The sequence below is a fragment of the Gracilinanus agilis genome, chromosome 3 (assembly GCF_016433145.1).
Source record: "Gracilinanus agilis isolate LMUSP501 chromosome 3, AgileGrace, whole genome shotgun sequence".
In the NCBI taxonomy this organism is placed as follows: domain Eukaryota; kingdom Metazoa; phylum Chordata; class Mammalia; order Didelphimorphia; family Didelphidae; genus Gracilinanus; species Gracilinanus agilis.
The window spans coordinates 258,561,190-258,578,104 of NC_058132.1; the positions used below are offsets into that span (position 1 = coordinate 258,561,190).

General features: G+C 35.2%; 1 protein-coding gene across 2 annotated transcripts in view; it reads right to left on the reverse strand.

Annotated features, from left to right (window-relative positions):
* CSRNP3 (cysteine and serine rich nuclear protein 3) overlaps positions 1 to 16,915 on the reverse strand; it is a 132,242-nt gene that overhangs the window by 94,966 nt on the left and 20,361 nt on the right. The window contains exon 2 of one of the 2 annotated variants that reach the window (XM_044669821.1): positions 13,284 to 13,454. In XM_044669821.1, coding sequence (XP_044525756.1) covers positions 13,284 to 13,431 — 148 coding nt within the window. In that variant the 5' untranslated portion in view covers positions 13,432 to 13,454. Of the gene's footprint in view, positions 1 to 13,283; positions 13,462 to 16,915 lie in introns of those variants that run through there. The other variant, XM_044669822.1, reaches the window with a different exon arrangement.

Consider the following 16,915-nt stretch of genomic DNA (forward strand, 5'->3'; position numbering starts at 1 on the left):
GGGTAGGCAATGGGGGTCAAGTGACTTGCCCAGGGTCACACAGCTGGGAAGTGTCTGAGGCCGGATTTGAACCTAGGACCTCCCGTCTCTAGGCCTGGCTCTCAATCCACTGAGCTACCCAGCTGCCCCTCTAGTGAACATTTTTTAAAGACAAAAGCAAAAACTAGAGGTAGACCTCTTAACAAGTCAGATAAATCAACTTTCAAGGATTTGCCTCTACAGAGGACATTGTACACAGGGTATGAAGTTATGTATGAAATTTGTAACTTGTTTTGTTTTTCTTGCCTTTTAAATGTGTGAAGGAGGAAGAGGTGGGAGAGAGAATTCAGAAGTGAAAATAAAAGAAAATCAAATTAAAAATTTTAAAAGATAGTTAAACTTAAATTTTTTAAAATGTGGTCATGTATAAGTGGCAATCCGCACAATAAACAGTGAACTTACACAATCCCTTTTTAATTCTACTGCCTTCCCTCTGTTGATTATTTCCATTTGATTCTACATACAATTGGTTTGTGTAATGTTGTTTGCATGTTGTCTCCTCCATCAGATTATGAGTTCCTTGATAGCAGGGACTGTCTTTTACCTTGTTTTTTATCCTCAACCCTTCCCATATTGCCTGGCACATAATAGGAGCTTAATAAATATTTATTAACTGACTGAAAGAAGCAATAAAGTATGATGCTTAAGAAGGAGAATGAGCATAATTTAGGGAAATAAATTATTCTGTCTTGATCATAGACTTGGAAAGAAATCTAAATTCTGAGACAGTCTGTTCCCTGATTTATCAATCTCAAGAAAAAAAAATCTCCTTATTTCCATACCTGTGCTTGTTGTAGATGTTTTTTCCTGGCTGCTTTAGTCATCCACTCACTGCCCTGTGTTTCCCTGACTGCCTGACCTCTCTAGGAAATTGGCAGCCAACACCAAATGGCAGAATTCCATAGAGCTAGCCCAGCCCAGGGAATCAGAATGCTTGGATCCCTAAGCCTCATTTACTTACAGCAACATGGCCATGTCACTCAGTTTATGGTGTCCAATTTTCCCCAGGTATTAAGTGGGTAGCTCTGAGCCATATGGCAGGGAATTCCAGTCCTGGGCCATGGAGCTATCTTCTGCTCAGTTTATCTACTGGTAAATGGTACTCTTTCCCTTCCATTCCCAGAGACACTAGCATGATCCACCTTTCAGTTTCCTAGGGCTTGGAAATTAGATAGTGGAATAAATTGTGCTGCTGCTACTGCTACTAGCAAGAAATCTTAGTATCACTGCAGTTCTGTGCCCAAGGCTAATCTTTCAGTTCAAATCTTTGCTTTCTCATTTACCATTTTTCCAAAATGAAATTAAGATTGAGGAATTAATGGAAAATAAATATCATCATGGGACTTGCTTTGAAGCAAGTTTGACTGCAATGCACTTAATTTAGATGTTTTCAGAATAGTAGTAAAGAGAAGAGAAATTAGTTAGAATAAGGGGAAAAACATAAAATTAAAAACTAGAAGTTACTTACATGTTCCATAATAGGAGTTGGTAAATAAATCCTGGCATATTAATGTAACAGGCAGGTAGGTAGAGCAATAGATAGAGTTTATAGTCAAAGGGATCTGAATTCAAATCCTGATTCAGCCACTAGCTATTTGACCCTGGGCAAATCACTTAACCCTGTTTGCCTCAGTTTCCTCATCTGTAAAATAAACTGGAGAAAGAAATGTCAAATCACTCCAGGATCTTGGTCAAGAAAACCCCAAATGAAGGGGTAGCTAGGTGGCTCAGTGGATTGACAGCCCAGAGACAGGATGTCCTGGGTTCAAATCTGGCCTCAGATACTTGCCTAGTCATTACCACTCTTCTGCCTTTGAACCAATACATATTATTGACTCTAAGACCAAAGGTAAGTGGTTTTTTTAAAGAAAACTTCAAATGAGATCACAAGGAGTAAAATATGATTAAAATGACTGAACAACACCAACAAACATTAATGTAATATTATAATATAATTATGATAGGCAAGAATAAGGATTACAAAGAAAAATAGAAAAGAAAAAAGTAGTTGAGCACAATATACATTCGTTCTATCTACAAAAAATTAATAGAAACATTTAATTTGGAATGAATGAATAAAAAATTGGGTTAGAGACTGTAATATCAATTTCTGAGAAGAAAATGGAGAACAGGATGAATGACAACCAAACTAGACTTTGAGGGAGTAACTAAAAAGTTATAACATTTTATGTGTGGAAATTAACTTATTTAATTGTAAACATTTGCAAGGATTTAATTGCTTGTAAAGATCTATAACATTTAGTTTACAATCATTTTTAAAAATATGCTACAGAGAATGTGCTACTTGGGAAAAGGTAAATTATTATTTTCTCAATAAAATAATTTGATTTTAAAATCTGTCACATTCAAGTACAAATCGTATGTCAAATAGTTTTTTAAAAGTAGCTGTGAAATATCACAGAATTTAAGAGCAAGATGGGGAGCTTGGATAATCATCAAACCCTCATTTTTTAGATAAGGAAAATGAGTCCCAGGGAAAGTAGTACAGCATGCCCATGGTCACATGAAGCTAATTAGTAGCAGAGCTGGGATTAGAACCCAGGTTTTAGGACTACCAGTCCAATGTTTGTTCTACTGAATTTTGCAGTCCTTAAGACAGTAAGGAAGAAACATTCTATTCAACAGAGAAGCTATTAAAATGCCTGCCATGTGCAAAGAACTGTGGATGGAATGGAGAAAAAGGATGCAGTGGAAAGGAAGACAGTGAGAAGATAGCCTGAATGTAGAGTGAAATAGAGCCAGCTTATACATACATACATACATACATACATACATATATATATGTTGTGACTCTCATAGCCATATATATGTATATATATATGGCTATGAGAGTCACAACACTCAGGACCAAATCTGGCTTTTTTCTAATTCCCAGTAGACCATCACCCTTGCCTCAACATGTTATAATTAATTCGATCACATTTTATCTTACATCTCAGTCTCTTGATAGGATTTAGGAGAAACCTTAGTCCTTTGATAGCACTTAATCATGAGCTGGTTTATAATGTAGTTATTGGAATGTGTATTTTAACTGCCCTATTTGAACTACAAATTAACTTGACATATGACTAGACAACACAGATGACCATGTTGTAAATTTTATGTCACAATACATGATACTAGTTTTTATCAAGAGCAGTACAATGAAGGAGCATTCCCTAATTTTGTGGATTTGAAAAAAAAAATTCTTTTCTCTGCCTTGGTCTACCTAACGAAAAAGAATGTACAATTGAATCCTTTTCTTCCACTAGTTTTAGAGGCTAGGACAGACACTAAATCAATATTTTGCTATATCCAATTTTACTATGAATAGATATGCTTGAGGATGTATTTTAACATACATGTAATAATTTCAACTTCTCTCTCTCTCTCTCTCTCTCTCTCTCTCTCTCTCTCTCTCTCTCTGGCAAGGGCTAGGTAATCAGAGTTAAGTGATTTTTCAAAGGTCACATAGCTAGGAAGTGTTTGAGGTCAGGTTTGAACCCAGTTCCTTCTGACTCCACACCTGGCATGCTATTTACTGTGCCACCTAGCTACCCCTCATCTAATATTTTTAATAAGATTATCCTGCTCATTATAGCCCCTTGACTGACCCATCACTAGGTAAGTGGATACTATGAAGCTACTATGTATCAGTTTTTTATTGGACACACAGGAAAATATAATTGGAAATCCAAGTTACTTTCACCATTCTTTAATTCAACTAATAAAAATCAAATCGTTTTCTGTTTTGCCATGGCCTAATAATAAAAGCGTTTGTGTGAGGAAGTAAAAAGAGCAGAGGAATGAAGGGACCCGAGTTTCACTGTGAGACTTTGAGAAAGTCATTTAAGGTCTCAGTACCTTGGTTTCTTTCCACAAAATGAGGGGGTTGGACTAGATTGTATTTAGAGTCTATTCTAGTACTAAAACTGTATGCTGCTGGGATTCTAGCTAATCATTAGGCAGTGGGTCCAACATAAATTTAATACAGTCTCCTCCTTAGAGACCTAATTTTTGGATTTCCTGGAATTTTTTGCTAAAGGGAACTTTATATTCAGTAGTCCCATGCCTGTGTAGTCTCTGGTTGTGTCTATAGAGTGCCAAAGTCACCAATCAATTTCTCGAATTAGACTCTGAACTGATACATTTAGGTTTTTTAAATTGTCATATTAGTCATTTATTTGAATTGAGTGAATTTGGGGCTAAGCTGACTAATTAGTGGAATCTGGTTGATTCATTATTCCCATATAAACTCAGCTCTTTCTCAGTAATAAAAGCAGTAAAAAAAAGGAGGCAAGAATAGTTGGAATAAGGCATTAGTTACCCTGATAAATGTGGTAGAACCAATGAAATTTGTAGGGGGGAGAATCTCTAAGAGTTTAATGCTTTTTTAAAAAACTATCTTCAAAGCTGCTTTAACTACAATGTACAGATGTTCACTCCTGGGCATATCATTATTGCAAAGAAATAGGCCAACTAAAGAGTTCTCAAAAGAACCACCTAATTGATGAAGGATTAAAGAGAATGATTTATGAAGAAAGCACTAATTAGAAACACAGTCATATGATATTTGGCATTTCTGTGTCTCCCTATATACATATGCCTGATGCAAACAAGATACTATATTTTAATATTAATCCACAACCATTTATTTAGCACTTACTGTGTCACTATGATTGGTTCAGGGGATACAAAGACAAAAGTGGAAGTTCCTGTCCCCAAGGGGGCTTACATTTCAATGGAAGAGACGATGTGGACATATTTAAGAACATATGGAATACGTACAAAATGATTACAAAGAAGTTTTGGCACCCTAGTACCCAGGAATTTAGGGGAAAGGCCAGGAAAGTCATCATGAAGAAGTTAGCACTTGATCTGAGTCTTAAAACAAATCAGGGATTCTGAGAAGTGGAGGTAGGGAAAGAGGGTACTCCAGGCATAGGGAACAGTCAGTACAAAAGCAATAATGAAGAAGTCAGTTTTGTCCAGAGGGAGGCAGTGATATAGGTGATGAGGTGCTGGACTTGGGATTCAAAAAGATTTGAATTCCCAAAACCCCATTCAGATACTTTGAGACCCTAGGTAAGTCATTTAAACTCTGGCTCTCAGTTATCTTATCTATAAAATAGAGCTAATAAAAGTATCTAACTCCTAGGATTATTGTAAGAGATAATATATGGAAAAGGTTTTGGAAGCCTTAAAGTACTATCTAAATGTTAACTATTATTGTTTAGATATAATAGACAGGCACTTTTTTGGACAGGCAGGAGCCCTGCACCCCAACAACATCTTCCCTTGCCACCTGATTGAAATTTCAATTACTAAATCTACTTAAGTCGTTGTCTCAGAATACACTGAGGTAAAGGAAGCATGGAGCACATGTATTAACAAATGTTGCCTTTGCAGAAAATCTTCAGGGCTAGAAGGAAGACATCTAATCTAACTCAGAATAAAACCCATCTACAACATCCCAGAACTACAACATCCCAGAAAGTGATTACCTAAACTCTTCTAGTAACAGGGCATTCACCAACTCTGAGAACAAGCCGTGCCACTGATGGACAACTTAAATTATGAGTTACCAGTTACTACTTTCCTTTGGTTAAGACATAAACTTTCATTTGATACTGTGTTCTGTGAATACCATTGATCAGGGCCTTCCAACTCTCTTCTTGAAGAAAAGTATTCATGACATAAAAATGTAAGCCTTCTTGAACCTATATATCATAATAAATTGTTTTGCCACTTCCATTTCTTAAGGTTGAACCTTATTTTTTTTTAGCACATTTTCACTTCTAAGGGAATTTGAAACAGAGCAGGGATTGCATTTGAATGTGAATTCCTTCAAAAAACTATAATGTGTATTTTTGAGGCTCTGTTTAAATTTAAGTCTCTGGTTTATATTCTCTAGAATTCCTGCACAATGAAATAATCTGTGTCCTCTCTAGATATACATTTGTTACCTTGAGTGCTTGTAAGAAAGCTTGGGAACACTCTTACCTTCATCTGTGGAAACTCTACCACAAACAATACTTGGAAACAAGAATATTAATATTAATTATTTATAATAATTAAGGATATTAATATTAATTATTAACAATAATTAAGAATATTAAGATTTTTGGAGTCCCTAGAATTGATCAGATCAATATAAGACCAAAGTATTGAGAAATTACTGGATCAAGAACCATATTTACTCTTATACAACTCTGAAATCCTCCAGAGCAAGGATTATTTTCATTTTTATACTTGTATTTCTAATGCCCAAGTACTATGCCTGGCATGCAGTAAGTGCCTAATAAATGTTTATTAAATTCTTGAAGCACATCCATCTAAAATGCCAATGGCATATAAATTATTCCATACAGATAACAATTCTAATGGGATACAGGTACCAGGGAGTATTCAATGTACAGGATTGTTCATCATTTAGCATTCATGATATATAGAACTATAGAAGGGAATTCTATTGATCATTTGTCATAACAAGTAATTAGCTTCATTATAAATACCCCCTCTTTTGTGATGCTATTTCTTCTGTACTGGGATGCACCTCACAAATGATCTCTTATCATATACCAAGTAGAAACGTAGTTGCTTGAAAAAAAATTAATTTACTTTGGTCCTATTAGTTGAAGACATACTGTTCTCATATAATATATAGTATGTTTTCATTTATTACTATATTTCAACAAAATCAAACAATTTATTAAGCTATGTGGTTCACATATTAGTTAATGGGGGCAGTTAGGTAGCTGAGTATATAGAATGTCTAGCCTCAAATTGGTAGGACATGGGTTCACATGGCCTCAGACACTTCCTAGTGTCTTCTAGCAGTAAGGCACCTCAACTCTATTGCCTAGTTACTCTTGTCTGTTTATAATAAGATTTAAATTATATATATATAATTTAAATCTTTGGAACTCCTGGGGCCACACATCATTGTGTTACTTGATTAGGAGAAAAGCAACATGGAGGTCATGAGCAACACCATGGAAGACTCTTGGGCAAAGTCTGCAATGTGCACCTCCTTTAATCTCACCTCAGGGTCAGACTAGACAGAGTAGCAAGTATTCTTTTTTTCTTAGCTCATATTTTATCCAAATAAATTAAGAATTTCTTAGTTTTATAACAAAATTTAGTCAATAAAGTAACACTTATTTGTAATTTTCATGATTATAACATAACAACATGACCAGTTTTATGATGGACATTTTGGGCATACAGCCAAAACATTCTAAGGTTTTCAGGTCCAAAATATTTGTTTCAATAATGTGCCATGACAGAAAATTCTACTGATACATTTTTTATTTAGGTAGAGTAGTACCAAAGCATTAGTCCATGGCAAATGCGTTCCTTTCCCATCCTTATTAGACCTTTAAAATACAGTGAGACCTAGTGCAAATGTCAATAATATGGAAATAGATCTTGATCAATGACACATGTAAAACCCAGTGGAATTGCACGTCGGCTACAGGGGTGGGGTTGGGGAGGGGGAAGAATAGGAATCTTGTAACCATGGGAAAATACTCTAAATTAATTTAATTAAATAAAAATGTCCAAATTTTGAAAAAATCCTAGTTGGGATTTTAAAAAATAATAAAATAAAGTACAGTGAGAAGGGAAGGCAGGTAGCACAGTGGACAGAGCACCATGTGTGGAGTCAGGAAAACCTGGGTTCAACTCTGATCCCTGCAATCCCCTTGCCACAACCCTGGGCAAATCACCCAAACCCAACTGCCTAGCCCCTTCTGTTCTTCTGCCTCAGAATTGATATTAAAATAGAAGGTAAGGGTTACAGCAGTTATTTCTTATTAATACTGGAACCATTTATTGAAATCAAATAACCATGATTTAACAAGTGATAGACAACAGATGTGTTGCTGAGCTGTAGACAAAAATATTTTTTTTATAAACTAACTCTTCATCTAATATATAATATTAATTCACGGATGTTTCACCTTAATTTATCCTTAATTAGCATTTTTAAAATATCTTGGTCATCTTCCACCTCCCATTCTATAACAAAAAAATCCCTTTGAAGTGTAAATAATCACTCAGAAATTTGTTTATGGTGAATTTACACATATGTATATACATATATATTTCTCCCTACATATATGCATGTAGATATTCTAATTTTATTCAAGAGGGACACACATACTTCAATAGTCTGAAAAATTACTTTTGACAATGGAAACATAGAATTGTTATAATGTAACAAAGAATAATGAAAGGAATAATTAACTATGATAGTGAAACACAGTGAAACACAGACTAAGAAGGGAGCCTAATGAAAGAATGCTATAAAATTATATTGCTGAGAGACTGGAAATAAAAGAAATATAGCTAGATGTAGCGAAGATTTTGAGAGCTAACATGACTGAAAAAGTGGCCACATAGAAAAAAGATCATGTAAAAAACTGGAGGGAGGGCAGATGGCCAATGTGTTTGCATGAGTATATCTCTATGGGTCAGAGATCAAGGGCAAGGGCAAGGAAAGATCTGGAATTCTGTGAAGCAGTATAATGTCTGAGCCACAAAAGCAAGAATGATTAGCACACTTATCAAGACTGGGATGTCAATCTTTATTTTCCTACAGAGTAAGGATGGTGACTGGAGACCAAACAAAAGAAAATGGGCTTAAATTAATGCCTTTCTTAACCCCACTCCCCCCCCAAAAAAAGCTCTAACTCACCACAATAGTTGGAAGATGAGTAAGAAGCTTACTGTGGAAGCTCTTTATCTGAAAATCTTTATGATGTGGAGGGACATCCAACCATCTGGGATGACTTTGGAAAAGTCTCTTTTATATGGCCAGCTGTATAATTCTGACTATACTTGAAACTGAATGCACTCGTATTTTCTGTCCCACTGTCATAGTTGGATTTAGTTTATATAGTATGATTTTGGGATTAACTGACAATATTTTCAAAATGAAGTTTAATTCATTAACTTTTGTTTATCATTTCGTGTCTGTTGACTAATCAGTTACCACCCCACCTTCCAAATACTTTTCTTACTCTTCTTGTTTTTTGCCTTTCCTTATAGGATAAAATCCCAAACCCAAATAAACAAGATGAAATTTAGTTAGCAGAAATTCAAAATTCTGTGTTTTTCAAGAAATCAATTATATAAGTACAGCTACAGAAGAATTGGCTTGAAAAAAATTCATGAGAAATAGATGGCAAACAAGATGATCACCCAAAAAAAAATTCTGGAAAGATTTATACAAAGTAATACAAAGAAAAGTGAGCAAAACCACAGTTGTTGTACATAATAACAATAATATGTAATGATCAACTGTGAATGACTTAAGTACTATCAACAAGGCTAGGATCCAGGTCAACTCCAAGGGACTTATGACAAAAAGTATATCCTTACCACAAAATGAATATATGGAGTCAAAATGCAGATTGAAACATACCATTCTTCACTTTATTTCTGCTATCAATTTTTCTGTAGTGAAAGCAATATGTGTTTTGTTTTCACAATATACTCAACATGGAAAATGTATTATATGAAAATATATGTACAACCTATACCATATTATCTGTTGTCTTGGGGATGAGGTAGGTAAGAGGGAAGGAGAGAACATGGATTGCAAAATGTCAGAAAATAAACATTTAAAATGGTAATAACGTAATAAAAAAAGTAAAAATTTTAAAAATAAAACAAAGGGATTAAAATGGGGGGGAGCAGGGAAAAAGCCTAGATTTTTTATTTGACAATGAGCTCAATATGGGGCCAATCAATTGCTGATAAAAATATTTATGCAAACTATGAAGAGAAAGAAGAGTCTCAAAATCAAGGGATGTAATAGTCAACTAAGTTCTGCACTGATGAGAACACATCTAAAGAGTTAGGCTTGGCTCTGAGTACCATTGCTTTCAGGACCTCAACAAATATGTGTATCTAGAAATGATAAAAGATGTCATTCATAAAGGACTTACATATATTATTTCATTTAGTCCTCACAAGACTCTAAAAGGTAGTCAACAAATATTTATTAAGTGCTTATTATTTGCCCAGCACTAAAAAACACTGAAGATACCAAAATAAAGTTAAAAGCAGTCTCTGCCCTCAAGGAGCTCATTTTCTATCAAGGGGGAAAACATATATATCTAAGTATCTATAAGATTCATTCAGAATTGAGAGTGAGCCATGTATATGTTTTTGGACACAACTAATGTAGGGATTTGCATTACTTAACTATAAAATTTGTAATAGGCTTACGTTTAGGGGCTTTTTTGTTTTTGATTTTCTCAGTGAGGGAAAGGGGGAGGTAGAAGGAAGAGAATTCAGAATACAAAATAAAACTAAATGGAATGAACAATAGAAAAAAGAGTAGATGAAAAGTGACCGCAGAGCGGAAGGGTCTAGTAGCTGGGGGATCCAGAAAAGCCTTCTGCAAAAAGTGGCATGTCAGCTGAAATCTGAAAGAAGCCAGGGTGTTTCTGAGGTGAAGGTGAGGAGAGAGAATTTCAGGCACAGGGGGAATAGCCAGTGTAAGGGCAGAGACCAAAGATGGGGTGAGAATGATCAAAGATGTGTGAGATATAACAGGGATACCAGTATGGCTGGATCAGTTCATGGAGGAAAATAATGTATAAGAAGATATGAAAGGGAGAAAGAAGCCAGAACTCTTAATGCCAGACACAGAACTTTATATTTTGTTCTAGAAATAATGAGCCACTGCAGTTAGCTGAGTAGAGGAAGTAACATGGTTGAACTTACACTTTAAAAAATTAATTTAGAAGGCGAATGGAGGATAAATTGACATTGGGGTAGAGTTGAGGAATAAGAGGACTGATAGTTCCCTATTTGGGAGTTTATGTATATTACTGAAATCATGGGTTCAGCCCCTTACCCATAGATAACCCATAATCCTTTCTTAAGTGACTTCTAATGTCTCATTTATACTACTAAGAAAACATGCATATATTATAAAACAACACAACATAATTTGACTTAACCCCATTCAAAACATGGCTAAACAGGGACTTCTTTGATAAGAACAGTAACTGGCCCCTATATATTATTATGAGAGGTAGAATGGCAGAGTGGATAGAAAGCTAGCCTTGAAGTCATGAAGATATGGGATCAAGTCCCATCTCTGATACATATTGTATGTATGACTCTGAGCAAGTCACTTAAGCTCTTAGTAATCCATGAAATGCTCTAAACTCTTAGTTGCAAAGCTAGTGATGACTTAAATTGTTAAAAAGGGAATTTTCTCACTGAAGAGCTCCCTATACCAATGAAATCACAGGTCTATCCCCAAAAATAAATTCAGGGGCTCCCAAAGGTCTCAGTGTAGTTTTCAGTTCTAATAGCTTTAAGCTTTAAAAGCTTTTTTAAAAAAATTTTTTAAAATAAAAAATAGATAAGACCTCTGGGGCACACAGGGCTGGGACATAGTAGGGACTTAATATTTTTTTTATTGATTGATTGTATAAGATTCAAAAGTTTAGAAAGTATTTTTATACTCATTTGAGTCTCCTAACCCTCCCTGGTGAGTAATGGAGTTAATATTATTATGCCCATTTTACAGATGAAGAAACTGAAGCACAAAGAGGTTAAATGATTTTCCATTGTCATACAGCCAGTTTGCGTCAGAATCAGAGTTGACACCAATTCTAGCCTTTTATCCACTAAGCCACATCACCTCTATTTTATTTTAGATATTGCCTCTTTCATTTTATTCTTGGGTTTTTACTTCTAAACATATCTTTAAGTAGCTTAGCTTTTTCTAAGTCTAAGGTCTTTTGCCTGTAACATATATGCAATATATGCCAGAATGTGGAAGAAAGGATTGAAAAGGACCCTAATGGTTCAAAAGGATACCACCTGATTTTTATGGGTTGGTTACCACCCCCCTACCCTTAATTCATTTACATGGAGGAATTGATTTAAAAAAAAAAAAAAGAAAGCCTCAGAATGAACCAGTCCTTGGCATTTTGTCAGAAAGGAAGCCCCTATGGAATTCTGAAACACAGCAATTTAACAATAAAAAGCTAAAAAGGAATTACAAGGACTTACTCACAGAGTTAGGGACTTGGGACAAATATCTTAAGCCCCAACATCAAGAAGAAATTGAGTTCAAAAGCTAGACTTAATCTTAGCCTAAGAGCATTTGGCTATTTTCCCTTGGTGTCCTAGGATGACTCATAACCTTACCTAAGAGAAAAGAGTTTAGCCCTCCCCATATTCCAGGAGTTAGAAGCAGTTCAGGCAACCAGTAAACTCCCTTAAGAGATGAAGCCCATCAAGAAGCTGGTAGCCAAGAGGAAGCGAGCAATTCCAACACCTTTTTGGGCATAAGAACAGAGCAGCAACACTACAGAGTAGCCAGCTGATGCCAGCAGATGCTGCATGACTTGCCTACTGACAGCATAGCTGCTAGCCTGAGACGACACACCATATGCTACAAACTGGAAACATGGTCAGGAAGGAAGAACGGTAACATCATCAGAAGCTGTGAGTCTGTCTGCTTGTACTCTGTCCATATACATGTGCTTATCCACATGCTATTTATTTAGCTTTATCTACTCTTCCCACCTTAGGGAGTAGGTGAAAGAGTGTATTTTTAGTTTATGGGGGAATATTCTATTGTTAACTTTTTTAATATGGTATTTCACTTTTGCTCTGAATTTATTGTGTCCTCTGGCTGACTATTAAAAATAAACACATTAGTGGGGGCTCATACACTACACCTTTGGATGGATAAAGGTCCTTAAGTACCCTAAACTTGAGGTAGCATGTTTAGGTGATGCATATATAAGTGCATCTATTCTTGTTGGTTCCTTTTAAAAGGTAGTAAAAAATGGGCAATTACTTAAAATTGAGGAAATTAGACTAGTTTATAGTAAAGCTCTTCCCTTTCACTTTGAAAATTCTATGTTTCTATGACTTTTAGACATATTTTCTCAAGACATGACAAATCCACTCTCTCCTAACAAAGACCACTGGTACTCAGCAATGAACCATTTCTGCTCCTTGTGGCCTTTTGAAAAAAAAATCCAAGAATTTGATTAAATACAGTCATAACACAGGAATTAATGGTATTGCTGGCTAAAAAATACTTCAACTTTATTTAATAGTTCTGTGGATCTTTTTAGGCACATTAGAAAATTTTTCTCAAATAAACATGCAGGTTTAAAAATACATTCCCCATCCAACACAATTTCTTAACACTGCAGAACAAAACAACCAGCACCAGATGTGATTTCAGTACTCACGGGTAAAATGATTAGAAGTGGATGGATTGACACTGTCTCCACTGTCTGCACTTTCACTACTAGAAACTTCATCATCTGATTCCCGCACAGAGGAACAGGGTGAGGAGCCATCGACTTCTTCAAACTTCCTCTTTAAAATTCCACTCATCGCTGCAACGCTGTCACATGTACCTGTAACAGGGACAGGAGCAATGAAGCATTGAAACATTTGACCGCTGACTGTGCGGCCAAGGTCTCTGAAGTCATTTTTATTTGGCTTTTTAAACATGAGTTGGGCTATATCTTCCCCTGTGGAATGATACCTAGGCGGAACATTTCCATTGACTGGATCACTTAAAAAATGATTATTTGATCATTTACAGCAAAAAAATGAATTGATTATAGAATATCATATAACTTAATATTTTTAATCTTTGGGAAAATAAGAAAACCAATAAAGGGGTTTGTGAAATTTTGAGAAACCATATGCAAGTATGATGAAATAAAAAGCATTTATTAAGCTCTTTGTGTATATGTTTTCTATCTCTTTATCTATCTCTATCTTTCTGTCTATCCATCCATCTGTCTGTCTGTCTGTCTGTCTATTCGCTCTAAGAAATGTGTGCTAAACTTTAGGAATACAAATTTTAAAAAGAGTCCTTGCTCTCAAGAGGCTTATATTCTATGAAGGGGAGACAACACATATAGGGAATGGTGGCCAGTGAGGAATGTTTTCATATGATGAAATTAAAAGTGATTCTACTTTTATTTATTGATTTATTTATCCTATTTACAAGTAATTGATTTTGTCTGGTAACTGCTTAAGTCAACTTAGTTCAGATTCAGCTGATCTAAGTAGGTTAAGTTTAAAGATCTAGCTCTCCTGCTAATCACTGATCTATTCATACCTAAAGAAATTTTTGCCAGTCTTGGGGAATGTATGAGAAAGGGAATTTGGGACCTAATATCTTTTTGCCACTAAGTTAACTCTCAAAGATGCTGGGTTTTCTCTGCAAACATCTGAGCTGCTATCTTGTTCTTGGACTCCAGCAACGAGCATTCTTCGTTTCATGAGAGAAGGAGGGGAGTTATTGCTAGCTCCCATTATCAAACTTCTAACCAATCATGTTGTTTTCTGCAGCTCGGCTTTGTAAGCAATCCTTCTGCACTCAGTTTTATGATATCCTCTATTCTGTTCTATGCTTAGTATTTCCCAAAATCCAATAAAAGAGAAACTGTCCATCTGCACAGGGCCTTTAGTATAAATAGAGGCAAGCCATTGACCCATTTATTGACATGAGGAAGCATGCCCCTGCTAATAAATATTATCTTGCTTGGAGATCTGCCTGTTTATCCTTTTGTTCAAATTCTACTGAAACAATGGAAAGTTAAGGGAATGGTTAGCGAAGGTGAAGGGCATTTTAACTGCCATGATCTTCCTAGTAGTAATGATAGTATTGGTTTGATTGTGATTTGTAGAAGGAGGCATAGAAGATAAAGGGGAAGGTATAACTGTAGAAGTAAAACTACTGGCAAGATTTCTGTGGTGGAAATATGTGGTATAGGTGGGCCTGGCTAGATACAGAATGTCATATGACTTTATGTTCTTGTACTCCCCAAGTCCAACATGGACCCTCCACCCCTCTAAGACATGAGTTTCAAAGCTGAATGGGATAAGTCCCTTAGAGCACAGTGTAGGACAGTGGTGCCAAACTCTAGCAGAAATGGGAGTCATTAAATTGTACAAAAGGATCTCTGCAGTCTGCATAACAACTGAGAAAACATTTTAATATTATCTATGTTTTATTTATTTTTATATATTTTGTTATTATCTTCCCCTTTCATTTTAATCTAATTTGACTTTCAGGAGTGTCATTGGCCTAGTGTTGCCAAGTTTAAAACTTCTGATCTAGAAGGTGCAGTAGGAGGTCAGATTATGAGAAAAAAAATTTTGGTGTACATCTAAGCAGATAGAGATAGCTGCCTATAATCCATTAGAGTGATGCAAATACATTTTTACCAAAGGAGTGCACACAAGACTAGTCTAAATTTTAGCAGTTGAAATACAATCACACAACAGATGGTTTTATTCTTGTAACTTCTGAATGGATTCTTATTTATATTTACCCTTATTTTTTTCAGCTTGCTGAAATCTGGCTTAACATGCAAGAATCTTTTTGCAATTGCTTAAGTTTAGCCTGCATATCACCACTGAAATAGGACGAATAAATACAAAGACAGGTTACCTTAAAAACCCAACTTTTATAGTTACTTGATACAAAACTTTACATAGGAAGAAATATTGATCGCTATACAATAAATATGTGAAGAATAAAATGCAAGGAAATAATATAAAATCCTGGAGATGGTGATGTAGTCATAAGTGTTTGGAACCAGCGAACCTGGGTTCAAATCCTGACTTTGCTACTTACTACCATTTGTGTGACCTTGCCTTTATTTATTCATCTATAAAATTATGTCGAGCTAGTTGATTTCTCAGGTTCCTTACAGCTCTTAAGTTGTTTTGATGTTAAGATGGAAAGTTTTTCTTTTAAATACTCTTAAGTGGTATTGATTGGAGAATGGCTGAACAAATTGTGTTACGTGAATGCAATAGAATATTACTGTAATGCAAGAAATGATGTACATGATGAATACGGAAAACCATAGAAAGTCTTAGGTGAACTGAGGCAGACTAAACAGGGCCAAGAAAACAATATATACAATGACTGCAATAATGCAAATAGAAAGAATGACCAAAAAGTTACAGATAAATGTTGCAGATCGACAGACAAGAAGCAATGCTCCAAAGAGGATATATGAGAAGACATTCCCATCTGACTCACTTACAAAGGTGGGAAAGTTTCATGGGGCCTGTAATATTGGACATATTTTTTGACTTTTTAAAAATGTATTGGTTTTAATTATTTTTCTCTTCCTTTTTCCTTTAAAATATTACGTGAGATGACTACTAGAAGAAATTTTGACAATGTAAAAGGAAAAAATATTACTAATACCATTTTACTTTCCATTTTGGGCATTCTCAAATTATTCAACTAAGATGAAAACTTCTGATATCTTTCCAGGGTAGCCTGCTTCACTCCCTTTAAATTCTGACTGCTAGAGTTGTAGATTTTAGATGTAGAATGAAGCTTTGATATAATCTATTCCAAGAATTCTTAGCTTTTTTGTGTGCCATGGACAGTCTATTGGCAATCTGGCAAAGCCTATGGACTCCTTTGCAAAAAACAAATGTTTAAAGCACATAAATTTTATATATATACATATACATATATATATACACACATACACATATAAGATTATAAGGGAAATCAATTCCTTTGAAATATGGCAATAAAAATACTAAAAAAGCAAGTTCACAGAACATAGGTAAGAATATTTGATTAGTCCTTCATTCTAAAGATGATTGAGACTAAAGTCCAGAGAGGTGATATGATTACTCAAAAGCAAGGTCAAAAAAAGTAGCAAAACCAGTATTAAAACCAAGTTTCTCTGACTTGGGATTCTATAAATTACGTAACAGCTCTTGCTGCAACATAACCTTTTGTTTCACTGTCACTGTCCTTACTTTTGTTTGTTCAGTTGTTCCTCAGTTTTGTCTGGTTCTTCTTGACCTCACTGGGTTTTTCTTG